This window comes from Citrus sinensis, chromosome 1 (assembly GCF_022201045.2).
Source record: "Citrus sinensis cultivar Valencia sweet orange chromosome 1, DVS_A1.0, whole genome shotgun sequence".
NCBI classification, from domain to species: Eukaryota; Viridiplantae; Streptophyta; class Magnoliopsida; order Sapindales; family Rutaceae; genus Citrus; species Citrus sinensis.
In genome coordinates this window covers 24,770,434-24,782,800 of record NC_068556.1, presented here as the reverse complement: position 1 = coordinate 24,782,800, position 12,367 = coordinate 24,770,434, and the positions used below count along the sequence as shown (strand labels likewise).

General features: G+C 36.1%; 2 protein-coding genes across 7 annotated transcripts; one reads left to right on the top strand and one right to left on the bottom strand.

Annotated features, from left to right (window-relative positions):
* Positions 1-548: 548 nt before the first annotated feature.
* LOC102608561 (aspartic proteinase-like) lies at positions 549-4,416 on the bottom strand. The gene is made up of 14 exons (XM_006488650.4): positions 4,105-4,416; positions 3,457-3,814; positions 3,303-3,363; positions 3,063-3,157; positions 2,861-2,973; positions 2,556-2,724; positions 2,433-2,472; positions 2,149-2,213; positions 1,933-2,046; positions 1,766-1,830; positions 1,532-1,688; positions 1,314-1,433; positions 1,100-1,188; positions 549-945 (listed from the first exon to the last, which is right to left on the bottom strand). The coding sequence occupies exons 2-14, from the start codon at positions 3,796-3,798 to the stop codon at positions 861-863; spliced, it is 1,515 nt and encodes a 504-aa protein (XP_006488713.1). The 5' UTR covers positions 3,799-3,814; positions 4,105-4,416; the 3' UTR covers positions 549-860.
* A 227-nt stretch (positions 4,417-4,643) lies between these two features.
* LOC102609144 (uncharacterized) lies at positions 4,644-12,364 on the top strand. 6 transcript variants are annotated; one of them, XM_052440135.1, is made up of 24 exons: positions 4,644-4,948; positions 5,356-5,425; positions 5,594-5,613; positions 5,805-5,860; positions 5,987-6,062; positions 6,290-6,356; positions 6,533-6,599; positions 6,704-6,770; positions 6,910-6,993; positions 7,073-7,114; positions 7,251-7,406; positions 8,191-8,268; positions 8,770-8,838; positions 8,936-9,001; positions 9,108-9,236; positions 9,878-9,934; positions 10,410-10,499; positions 10,663-10,728; positions 11,025-11,093; positions 11,168-11,272; positions 11,370-11,495; positions 11,600-11,658; positions 11,787-11,823; positions 11,948-12,364. In XM_052440135.1, the coding sequence occupies exons 1-24, from the start codon at positions 4,829-4,831 to the stop codon at positions 12,098-12,100; spliced, it is 1,929 nt and encodes a 642-aa protein (XP_052296095.1). In that variant the 5' UTR covers positions 4,644-4,828; the 3' UTR covers positions 12,101-12,364. The 6 variants fall into 6 exon arrangements, with proteins under 6 accessions (XP_052296095.1, XP_024947881.1, XP_006488715.1 ...); XM_006488652.4 differs by having other exon boundaries at positions 4,645-4,948; positions 5,594-5,685; XM_025092113.2 differs by lacking the exon at positions 5,594-5,613 and having other exon boundaries at positions 5,815-5,860.
* Positions 12,365-12,367: the final 3 nt, after the last annotated feature.

The window sequence follows — 12,367 nt, the reverse complement described above, 5'->3', positions numbered from 1 at the left end:
TTTTGTTCTGGAATAAACGGCTCACCGTTTATGGTGAAAACGGCTTACCGTTTAAGTCCAGAGAGCATGTTTTATGTCCTAGAATAAACGGCTCACCGTTTATTGAGAAAACGGCTAACCGTTTATTTCCAGAAAGTTGTCAATTGGAAAACGGTTAGCAAGATTGAAAAGATTTCAATTGTAAATCGATGCATTTTCAAACCAAAAGAGTTTATTCGAAGAAGTACCATTTCTAATGGTTGTATTCTTTCAAATAAACATCTTATTCATAAAAAGAAAGATATACAATAAGATCATAATCAGATTTTGTAGGTTTCATATATGTTCTGGAAATACAATCTTATTTGCTAGAGATTGTATTCAGGATTTGATATATCTTGGGGGTAATTTGCCATTAATACTCTATAGCAAACCAAGATTGGAGAGGGCAAATAAAACCTTAAAGGAAAGTGTGCAAACACGTCTCAAATCCTAAGAAACATTCTTTGTTCTTTGCCTCCATATTCTTATAATTCACCAACAACATTTGCCCACTGCTAAGATGTGCATCTTATCAATCACATGCGTGACCCATCTTATTATCCGGTTGGGAAAATGTCCAGGAAAGAGTAACAAATACATGTGGGATGTCAGCTCGCTGCTATACTTATGCATATTAGTGAATGGCATGAATCTCATCTATACATATATAATGGAATCATGACTCATTGTAGGAGATCGAAGTGTTGGTGCTGTAAGTCAGGATATTTATACAAATTAAACAACTGCCTCTTTGCTTTAATTCCTTGCGATATCGCATTATTCTGTTGTAGCATCAAACAATCTCCAGATAGCGGTGGGATTGAATCTAGACATACTAGTTATGCAGCTTCAGCAAATCCTATTTGTAGATTACCAAAATCAAAAACTGTGTGATATGCCCTCAGGAACATGTCTCCTAGAACCCTGCTTAAACATACAGATATTGTACATCACGCATCTATAAATATATTCCAAATATGATTTGCATGGAGTAAGAGAACTATAGCTACAGTAGCTGCAAATTTTTCTAAATGGCATGTGCATAGAAAGATTAGTAACTAAAGACTTAGTGACTTACCAAAGGGGACCTTGCGGCGGAGGTACATCCAATGCGATGAACCCACTAATACATATGGTAGAATGGCCTTCTTCAATTTTGAAAATATACTGAAAGAAACCCAAAATATTCGAAGCTCTAATTAATACTATTCTGGCAAGAGACAGGGACCTGTTTATTGCTCTTGCTTATGAATATAAAATGCCAAAGAGATTCCAAATGATAGAATACACACCTGTTCTGGAGAGAGGGGGAAGGACCTATTTCCAATGGTGAACGAAACATATGGCATGCTTGCGATGTCATCACAGTTGATAAATGATTTTCCCATGGGGTTTGGAAGTACCTCGCAAAGCTTAAACAAACACAACAGAAATACTAAGACTGCAAGTAATTATCAGTGATGTAATATTTCAAAAATAAAAAAGGAAAGAAAAGCAGCTATATAGGCACCTTATCTGCATATTTGAATATTGCCTCCTTTGTTTTTTGTTGTTTAAGCTGCATTTGAATCCAGAAAACAATCATCTCACAGAAAGCGCATAGCGTGCTCTCATTTATAGATGACCCGTTGCTGGTTTTATGTTGCACAACAGTCTCAATACCAGTGCTGCATGGATCTCAAATAAGGTTTAATCAAGAGGATTGCAAATGATAAAACCAAAGAGGAAAGCAAGTAAGAATTACTTCATATAGCGAGATCCATTATATACACATAATCCAATGTCTGAACAAACAGTTTCAGGTTGTACCTACATAGATGGAATGTAGATTGTTGGAGTCATTACGAAGATAAATAAATATTGAATTAGATGGTTGAGACAGAAAATTTTCCAAAGAAAGAAAAAACAAACCCCAGATATTAGGAATTCCCAAATCATATTCCCATACTCAAAAACAACAGTTTTACATTGCATGCTCACAATTCCTTCTGCTCCAATAGCATGATTGATTTGAGCCACTACAGTCTGGAAAGAAGAGTAAGCAAGTATAGCATTGAAGTCAGAGAGGACACAAAAAGATATGAAGCAAATTAAATGTTCAAGACCTCTTAAGTTAAAAGTCAATACAGTTGGACCAGCAAGTACTGATGTTCCCGAGTCCAAAATGGCAGTGCAACCATCTTCACAAAATCCTGAGAATATTTGAAAATAAAATCTTAAGCCTGGTTATGCTTGTGAGAATTGCATATAATGAATGGAAATGCTTGGGGCCACCGAAAGCCTGGTTGATTTTATACTGCACAGAAGCCTATGTGTTTGTCTTAGACTTTGTTTCAAGTTGTAAAATATGTCATAACACAGAAATTCAGTCATGATGGAGGGAAGTTGGGCCTTAAATCTCATCGAATCACCTGTTGAACTGTTTTCAATCAAAATATCTCCCACCTTAATCTGAAAATAAGAATGAATTGAAATTAAATTTCAACTTATTCATAAGTAGTCAGAGAACTAGAACTTTATTCCTTTCAACAGACCTGCCAGTAGCCTTTCTCAGTAATCGGAACATAGATATGGCTACCCCTAAAATGCCTCCAATCAAAACCTCCAAAGATTATCTCACCTCCGACTTCTGAATTTGGATCCTGATTGAGCCAGAGAGAGAATATTTTCTGGCTAATATGACCTTGTCGCACCATATTATACCTGTAGTCAGAGCACTAAACTATTTGTTCCATACTCAAAGATTCAGAGTAAGCCAAAGAGAAACAAATCCTTCTCTTTATATTATTATAATGGTGCTAAAGTAACAATAAGTAGAGCTGTTATTAAAAATTTATACCACAGTGGCGTGGCATTCCCAGCAGCAATATCCCGAAACCCAAGTCCAAGAATCCCATCAAATTGCAGAGCCAGGAATGGTAATAATCCTTCCTTAGTGACCTCAACAAACTCCTGAAGGATGAGAAGATCATAACATCACTATAAAGTAGTCACAAAAATATCTGAAGTTCAATATCTTGGGAGGAAGCAAAAAAGCATACTTGATCCTTGATGATCATATCGCCGATTTTGACATTGTCTTGGCTGAAGAAGCCAGAAATTTGTCCAGAGCCATAATGAATTTTGCAAGGTACTCCTGAAATATAAGTATAATTTACAAGAAGATCTCAACTTATTTATACAAACAATTACTGTGCCCACTAGAAATATCCCAAACATATTTAAAAATGTGATCCTCTAAAATCAAGAGCCTTACAAAGGTGATGCAGGAGGAAAATTACCAATCTTAGTATAAGTCCTGGACAGCCTCGCCCTGTATCTCGAATGTAAATAGCAAGATATCTGCATATGGTGATGCTTAATTATTATGAGCACTCACATTCACATGAGAAGAAAAAGGAAAGGACTTGAGAGATGCAGCATTTGCAGACTTACAGAAAAAAGGCATTTAGAAGATGGGACCCAAAGATTAGAGCTGCCAGTATCAAAGACGACAGAGAAACTTTGTGGAGGTGAACCAATACCAATCTCTCCATAATATTGGGCATCAAGATAGTTGTTTAAATAAACTACATCTGCTTTAGGATGATTGAAACGATTGTGAACCTCGTTTTTAGTGATTAACCTTGCAGCGTTGATGGTGTTAATGCCTAACTGCCGCTTCTTCAGTTGAATCCTCAGTAACCCATGAGAAGGAGGAGGAGGAGGAGGCATCGAGGCTAAGATGCAGGGGCAAACCCACATACATATTGCAGCAAGAAGAAACTTAATCCCCATTCTTACACAAATTTTCCTGTGCGGGTATGACATCAAAGGATAACAAAAATGTTTGAGCAGAAATGCGAAATTAAAGCAAACAAATCATCAAAGTGGAGGAATTTTTTTCATTGAATTTGAAGCATGAATGCACAGAGAAGCAGACTGGGGAGTTATGGTGTTCAGTTTTCAGCTCTTAATTAGTTATACGATAAATGGTAGGGAATACCGATTATATGCATGAATCATGATCAGATAATCATTGCTGACATGCATGAATATGTAGTAACGAAGTGGTAGTGGGGAGGGAATTAAGCTGATTGATACCTGCTGAGTTGATGATATGGCGCCAATCAACGAACGAACCAACGAGCTGCCTGGCCTGCCTTTTTATGTTTGCACCCTGTAGTGAATCATCTGTGAGCTTGTTTCGTGTGGGTGTGATTAAATGCTCAGGAAACCACTGCGCAATTTCTCTTCCCGCGTTGTACTTGGAGATCAGTGAGTCATTGACAAAATAATTTTATTCGTTTATAGTTTAGATAGATTAATTATTGAACAAGTAAGTTTATTTATTTGTTTCAGTGAATAATCTCACTACCATGGTTTCGTAATGTCCTGTCTCCTTGCTAAACTTGCTATTATGTACTACATACAACATTCCAGATACAACAACAGTAGGATGTTTTTACTTTTAACAAATTCAGGGTCAGCATGTTCATTTCTAAAATACTGGAGGCCAATTGTTGAAAAAGTAAAATTCAAGGGCCTACAAGTTATTAATGTAAAATATACTTGGGCTTTTAGGCCCATAAAAGTAGAAGCCCAAAGTGTACAAACTGCAAAGAACTGAAATTTTGGCTGTTTGGTAGTACCCCCCCACCCCGACCTCAGTTCAAACTTCAAAGTAGAAACTACTCGCCTTTCCTCACTACTTGCCCTGGTCCTCGTTCCTGAAAGCATATTTATTGAAGCCAATCAAATTGTTCGTAAATGTAAGAAAAAAGCGCTTTTGATTGTTTGTATTTGTAGCTGAGTGTGTTCAAAGAAAATGGAAGTGGATGACGAATGGGAGTTCAGCGCAGAAGAATTGGATTTCCTTGAAAGAGAAGCTCTTCAGCAGATTGCTCAACGCCACAGCAAACCCTTTTCTGATTCTCCTTCATACAAGGTAAGGCTCTCTCCTTTTTCCTCAATTCTTTCCAAAGATCCTGCAAGTATTTTGCCTTTTGTATTTTTTTAACTGTTTAAGATGTTCACTCCGTTTTGATTTTGGATACAACTATTGAGCAAATTTTAAGAAAGGAGCCCTTTTCTTAAGGGGTTGCCAAAAGTTTCATCCCTGCTTCTCAAAAGTACCCCCATTTGAATTTCCTTTTTGGAGCACTTTAAGTTTGTGCATTCTGTTGTTCTTTTCTTTTTATTGTTTAATGACCCTTGTGGTGTAACCATTGATATGATTACCTTAAGGATGATTACTTGGTTGTTCTGGTTTACTAGCAATGAATGATGCCATCTGTTTAGATGTGAAGGAAAGAGTTGCACTATCATGGATTTTTTCTTTATGTTGTAATTCAGGTAGAAGCTTTGCCCCAGGGGTCCAGAACATTGCCCTTATCAGTTGCACCCCCTCCTAAAGGAAGCTTGGGTTGGTTTCTCCCTGTGCTAAAATTACCCTTGCTCATTATTTATTAAATGGCTAACAAGTTGTATTCTTCTAGTAGTCATAATCATTTTGTTGAATTGTGGATTATCTGGCTAACTACTTGACTCCTGTCTAAACTTGCTGTGTCCCCACCATTTTGTGCTCAACCAGGTGATTTTTCTAAGGAACAAGTACCTAAGCTCTCTGTCAAATTTTATTTTCATACAAGTGGAAATATTGCTGCAAAATTTACATATGACCCGGTATATCTTCTATTTGCTGGCATAATGATCCAGAATTCTAGAGCAAGTCTGATTTTGTTAATGCATGCATAATTTTCTCTCTCTCTCTCTCTCTCTTTTTTTTTAATAATAAAATCTAGGTGCTAGTAGGTGCTTTCCGCAAGATCCCTAAAGCCACATGGAATGCGAAAGAAAGGTCTTGTTCCATATCTCTAAGCATATCTTTTATGCACCATGCAAAAATGGTTGTGTCTCTTGCACACTTGTTTGAGCTTTCACGAGCATTGAGCCTTAGCATGCTACACTGCCATTGAACCTGCAGATTGTGGACTTTCCCAGTTCCGTTTTTATCATCAGCAGAGAAAGTTTTGAGTGAAATATCTGGTTACAATGTTGAGGTGGTAACTTGTGCATTTTTATCTCTTTATGATTATCCAATCTTTTCACAGTACTGCATTTTATTAAAAAATAAATAAATTATTTTGGGGGTTGTGATCGGTGTAAGGAGGAGGGGTTTTCCCTGAAGAAACAGAATGCATTTTATAAACTTTAGAATTCTGCACTTATCTTTGAATCACAAATTGTGTCATTTTCACACTTAATTATCTATTATAATATATTCCAGATAGAGAACCTGCATCCCTTGGTTCAACGTGCTATTGCCAGTGCCTCTGCAGCTCCAGATCTTCGAGGTAAATGTTGATTTATGATTAAGAACTACTATGTCCAAGATTGTGATGGATGCATCAATACAATTGCACTTGCTTTTATTCTTATGATTTTCTTTGTAGATTAATTTCTTTCATACAGTGCTTCAACGTCATATGTTGTTATCATTTTTACAAATTTTTTCCCTTTTTTTCACAAGAAAAATATGACCAGATACCTGCCCATATTGAATCAAAGCTTCTTCCATTTCAGCGCGATGGTGTAAGGTATGTAGCAGTTGCTTCCTTATCAGATCAATGTTATATATCATGTATTAAACATTATGTTTTTGTAGCAACCTCTGTCAAGCATGTTCATTTTCAATTTTCAGGTTTGCATTGCAGCATGGAGGGCGTATACTTCTGGCAGATGAAATGGGATTAGGAAAGACCATACAGGCAATTGATTATTTATTTGAACCATTTCATTTCTTTTGATGCCTGTTATGTGAAGCTACATGGCTATTAAATGAGTATTCTCAATTAGCTTTGTGCAAGATGACTTGTTTAAAACTTTCATATCTCATGGTTTTGGCAGGCTATTGCCGTGGCCACATGTTTTCGTGACGTTTGGCCTGTTCTTATACTTACACCGTCATCCTTACGTTTGCATTGGGCCGCAGTAAGTGCTTTATCATCTTCCTTTTTTTCAGCAAAGCTAATTTCACTCTAAATGCATGTACGCATTTGCCTTGTTGCAGATGATCCAACAATGGCTAAATATCCCTCCATCAGAGATAGTTGTAAGTGATCTATGTGTAGCTTTGAGCATATCTCATCATTTTTCATGGCCCCCTTTCATATTTATCGTAGAAACTTAAAATTTTTATTATGTTGGGTTGATGCTTATTACGATTCCTAACAAGTCATTATTAATAGGTTGTTCTATCTCAATTGGGTGGTTCAAACAGAAGCGGATTCACTATAGTTTCTTCCAACACCAAGAGGAATATTCCTCTTGATGGCTTATTTAATATCATCTCCTATGATGTGGTCCTTAAGTTACAAAATATACTAATGTCATCCAACTTTAAGGTAAGTACAACGAATTCTTTTGAATTTACTTTAATCCTATTATTTTTAAATGACCACTCTTAGAGACATTGGGGAGAGAGTTACCTAAAGAATAAAGGTAAAATAGGGGAAGTAGTGGACTTCCTTCTAGATTATATCCGATTGTGGTCTACCTATCAAGAAAAACGTTTCTCCCTTGTGTTCTAGGTTAGTAAGAAATATGTTTAGTATAGTCAGAATGAGGATTCTGAATGGCCATACTGGAAATAAGGAAACACTTTTCTTTCTTACTCCTTTTTTTTTTTTTGTGTGGGGCGGGGGGGGGGGGAGGGGTTGGGGCAGCGGGGATGGTGTGTTGGGTTTTTTTGGGGTTGCTTATTACCTTTATAATCTTCTTAAGATTATAAAGTTAGTTCATACTTCATTTAAGGTAGACTATGACATATACTTTATTAAAAATTATTGAATAAGGTCCCACGATTTTGCAAAATTGGGGATATACTGTACTGTTTAGAATGTTAAAATCTAGAATGTAACATGCCTGAAGTCTAAATAGTTTCGTTAATCTAGACGTTGAAGTACAGGTTAACAATATGGAGAGGAATATTCCTATTTTCATCTTAAAGATTCATGTTGTAAAAATTCTTAAAACTTATTAACATGTTCCTCATCAAAGTTGCATCAATTGTTGAATTAATTACACCTAGGACTTTGTTTCATATGTGTGTATCTGTGTGAGTGCGGCTTGCTCCTGGAGCTTTGCATGGAGCTTCTTCTATTCTAAACCTCCTTTACTTTTGTTCAGATTGTGATTGCGGATGAGTCACATTTTCTTAAAAATGCACAAGCGAAGAGGACGGCTGCCACCCTTCCAATTATTAAGGTCATCTCTCTTGATAAATTGTGAATTAATATTTGCATCAGCTTTGTTTGTTCTCAATCAATGTTCGCATATTAATACAATTATAGATCTCAAGTTTGCTAAAAGATATTATTTACCTTAAGTATCTATAGGAAGCTGCAATCATAGTCTATCTGCATGCATGATCTCCAAAATGCATGAAGTGTCAGGGTATGTGGACATTTTGTGATGAAAAATATCTGTTAACTTCCATGCCTGTTATCAAATGTACCTGTCAATCTTTTTTATTGTCAAATTTAAAGTAGTTGCCCTAAATCTTCTTGTTGAACTTAATCAGATAGGTCTGATCCCATGAAAGCATAAAGGAAAGAAAAATATTGGGTAATGAACACTAGACCTTCATTGCATTGCACAATTTATATATTCTTCTTTAACTGTTTTCTCATCAACAGCATATTAGACAAACTCTGTGGAAAGTGATCCCTCTTTCTCTCCTATGCTCACAGAATATTTATATTACAGAAAGCTCAATATGCATTGCTGCTTAGTGGCACTCCTGCTTTATCTCGACCTATTGAGCTATTCAAGCAGGTACATGTCAGTGCAAGTTTAAAAATCATAGCTTGTCAATGTTTATATTTTTGGAACTTAGTTATAATCATCTTGAGGAAATGTGTATGCTTGACAGCTGGAAGCCTTGTATCCTGATGTATATAAGAATGTTCATGAGTATGGTAACCGATATTGCAAAGGCGTAAGTCGAATTTTCATTTGGTTGGAAAATCTCCTTTCGGTTTTGACTATTTTGGTTGCCATATTTAGTGATGCACACTGTTGTTTTCTCTAAATCTATCATCCAGGGAGTCTTTGGAATATATCAAGGTGCAAGTAACCATGAAGAATTGCACAATCTGATGAAGGCAACCGTGATGATTCGCAGACTCAAAAAAGATGTCCTTGCTCAGCTTCCTGTGAAGCGCAGGCAGCAGGTATACTTTTATGTCAATTGTGATTAATGGTAGCTATATTTTTGCTCAAGAAAAATAATATGATGTCATCAGTGATGTAGAAACCACTATGTAATTTTTGGAATGCAAGAACTTGATTTCGATCTGTGTGGAATATGCAATTTAGTTTATTGGGAGCTTCGATCTAGAGTTAGCCTCCTACAGCCCTTTTGGTTTGTGAATCTATTTGTGAGTGCGGCTTAGAGAATATTTTGGTTGATGAATCTATTTGTGATGTCCATTGTGGGTCAGAGAACATCTCTTGAGTTGCACTGCTAATTTGTTATACCTTAACATTCAGTCCAGTTCATGAATTCTTGCTCATGCTTTTCCACAGTACACATACTATGGACTGATTTTGGATTCAATTTGGAAATGGTTTTATTTATGAGTAATGATATGGCCACAAACTCTTGTACAAACTGATGTGGCATGATAAAATTGGTTGAATTAAATATCTCTTTGCCCACATGATTTATTTTCATTATTTTGTATTTTCATTTAACCAATGAATTAATGTCACATCAATTTGTACAAAATAAGTTTGTAAAAGAGTTTGTGGCTGTATCATCACTCTTTATTTATTGTCTGTCTTCATTTTGATTCATGTTAATTGATCTCAGGTCTTCTTGGATGTGGCTGAAAAGGATATGAGACAAATATATGCATTATTTCGTGAGGTAAGTTATTTATTTTATGGTAGATCTTCTACTAAATGGGGTCCGGTGAAGTCAATACCAATCTTGTAGAAATTTGAGAATAATTGGCTACTTTTTCATGCAACTGTGTCTAGATATTAGTATGGTGCCTCCTTGGAATATCTGGGTTTATAGTTGACAATATTTCGAGATGAGAAAACTTTAAAATCTAGTGATGTATATAATTGTTGGTAAAAAGTAGTTGAGTTCTTCACCAGGATTGGGTATTTGGTTTATCAGGATCGGTAAGGGTGGAAGAAAAAAAAATTTATAGTTTTCTACGTCATTGTTTTTTGATTTACCATTATATTTGGTCTGTTTTCCTCCTATTGTGTATTCCATTGGGAAAGGGTTCTTGGTGTTGATTTGCATTGTTTACATTCCTTTTAGAAATATCCTTACAAAATAGTTTAAGGATAAGAGAAACACAACTAAATCAAACTTCAAAATGTTGTAGTTGGAGGTGGTAAAAGGCAAAATTAAGGCCTGCAAATCGGAAGAGGAGGTTCAATCACTAAAGTTTACTGAGAAGAATCTTATTAATAAGGTACTTGATTACATCACGCACGTAACTCAGAAATGATTAGCCAAATATGTTTTTAGGTTTTGCATAATTTTATATTTTTCACTTTCATCTTTCGTTCTAATTAACTAAAAAGTGGTACTCTTTCTATCTCCATTCCTGTTTGCTACTATGTACCAAACCCCAGATATATACTGATTCTGCTGAAGCCAAGATCCCTGCAGTTCTAGATTATCTGGAAACCGTCATTGAGGTATGTTTCTCTTCACTTTTGTTTCTTTATCCTCTTGGTGCATAATATAAATATATGTGAGAGAAAATTTATACAATGATTTCTTTGTAACGGAAGATATCCTAGCCTTATTTCTCAATGCTAGTTCTATTTTGCCAACTCATTACATGTTTGTTAAATGAGTCACAGTTTCAGTTTCTACATGCACTTGGCTCCAAACCCCAAAACACCCCCCCCCCCCCCCCCCTCGGGGCTTCTGAGAATTTGATTGAATATCATGTTGAGGTCTTAACCTTCATATATTATGATTGTTGCAGGCAGGCTGCAAGTTTCTAATATTTGCACACCATCAGCCCATGCTTGATGCAATACATCAACTTTTTCTTGTAAGACCCTTGAAATCTATTGAAATTTTCTTACCATAGATCCTCCTATTGAGGTCTTCCAAACAACTTTGTAGAAGAAGAAAGTGCATTGCATTCGGATTGATGGGGGTACCCCTCCTGCTTCAAGACAAGCTTTGGTTACTGAATTTCAGGAGAAAGATGACGTCAAGGCAGCAGTGGTATGACAATTTGATTTCTTTACATATTAAATATCGATAATTTCTCTCATCGTTTTTCTGTCATAAGTTGGAAATATTAAAATGTCAACGTGTGCAGCTATCTATGAAAGCCGGAGGTGTTGGTTTAACATTAACGGCTGCAAGCACTGTTATTTTTGCGGAGTTGTCATGGACTCCAGGTGACCTCATTCAAGCTGAAGATCGTGCTCACAGGATCGGCCAGGTTACAAAGCTACAACTATTGATTAATACTCATGTTGCTAAACCAAATTATATAACGCTAAAAGCGATAAGTACTTCTTTGACAAGTGTAGTAAATTTTCTTAGGTATCTTCCGTAAATGTATACTACCTACTGGCAAATGACACAGTTGATGACATAATATGGTATGTTCACACGCTATTTTGTGGTATTGAACACAATCATTTTGGCCTGTAAATAACTGTAATAAAGTTCCGAGGGATGATGATATTGATAGTAATCAATAATCAGTTAATTTATTTTTTCTACACAGGGATGTTGTTCGGAGCAAGTTGGAAAATTTGGGACAGGTGATTCTTTTGGCTCACAAGTGATAGAATCTGTTGTGTACTAGTTAGTCAAGGTTTGGTAGATTCATTGTTTTATTTTTATCCCTATAGCCAATGCACTGACTTGTAGTTTTTGAACAATCAGGTGCTTGATGGTCATGAAAATATTTTGGAAGTTTCAAGCAGTCAAATAAGAAGCAGCCCTGCAAAGCAGAAAACACTCGACTCCTTCCTGAAGCGTTGCAACAATGTGGATGACTCTGAACATCAGCAGAAGCTAAAATACCGAAAGCTCTAATCCACACTATAAAATGTATATTTTGAGGTTCGTCGGTCTATGCATCGCATGTACACAGACACATGAAAATTTGCCCTTTTGATAGGCGGAGCCTCGGAGAACTTTGATTACTACAAATTAGTGAGAGACAAGAATGTGCATTTTGCAGGCAGTGAAAGTGTAATACTGACATGAGGTGGTTATACCATATTCCTCTGTTTTGTAGATGAATACAATAACATCGTGTTATTAAATATAGCAAAAACATAAGAGAGAGAATCATCATTA

What these genes read in the sequence shown, in the direction of transcription:
- LOC102608561 (XM_006488650.4), bottom strand. Translation starts at nt 3,798, where the DNA reads ATGGGGATTAAGTTTCTTCTTGCTGCAATATGTATGTGGGTTTGCCCC. An exon ending in GATTGAAAACAGTTCAACAG is followed by an intron (nt 2,214 to 2,432) that starts GTGATTCGATGA and finishes AAATATTCTCAG; the next exon opens with GATTTTGTGAAGATGGTTGC. An exon ending in CCGCCGCAAGGTCCCCTTTG is followed by an intron (nt 946 to 1,099) that starts GTAAGTCACTAA and finishes ATGTTTAAGCAG; the next exon opens with GGTTCTAGGAGACATGTTCC.
- LOC102609144 (XM_006488652.4), top strand. Translation starts at nt 4,829, where the DNA reads ATGGAAGTGGATGACGAATGGGAGTTCAGCGCAGAAGAATTGGATTTC. An exon ending in TGCAGCTCCAGATCTTCGAG is followed by an intron (nt 6,357 to 6,532) that starts GTAAATGTTGAT and finishes TTTTTTCACAAG; the next exon opens with AAAAATATGACCAGATACCT. An exon ending in TATATGCATTATTTCGTGAG is followed by an intron (nt 9,935 to 10,409) that starts GTAAGTTATTTA and finishes AAAATGTTGTAG; the next exon opens with TTGGAGGTGGTAAAAGGCAA.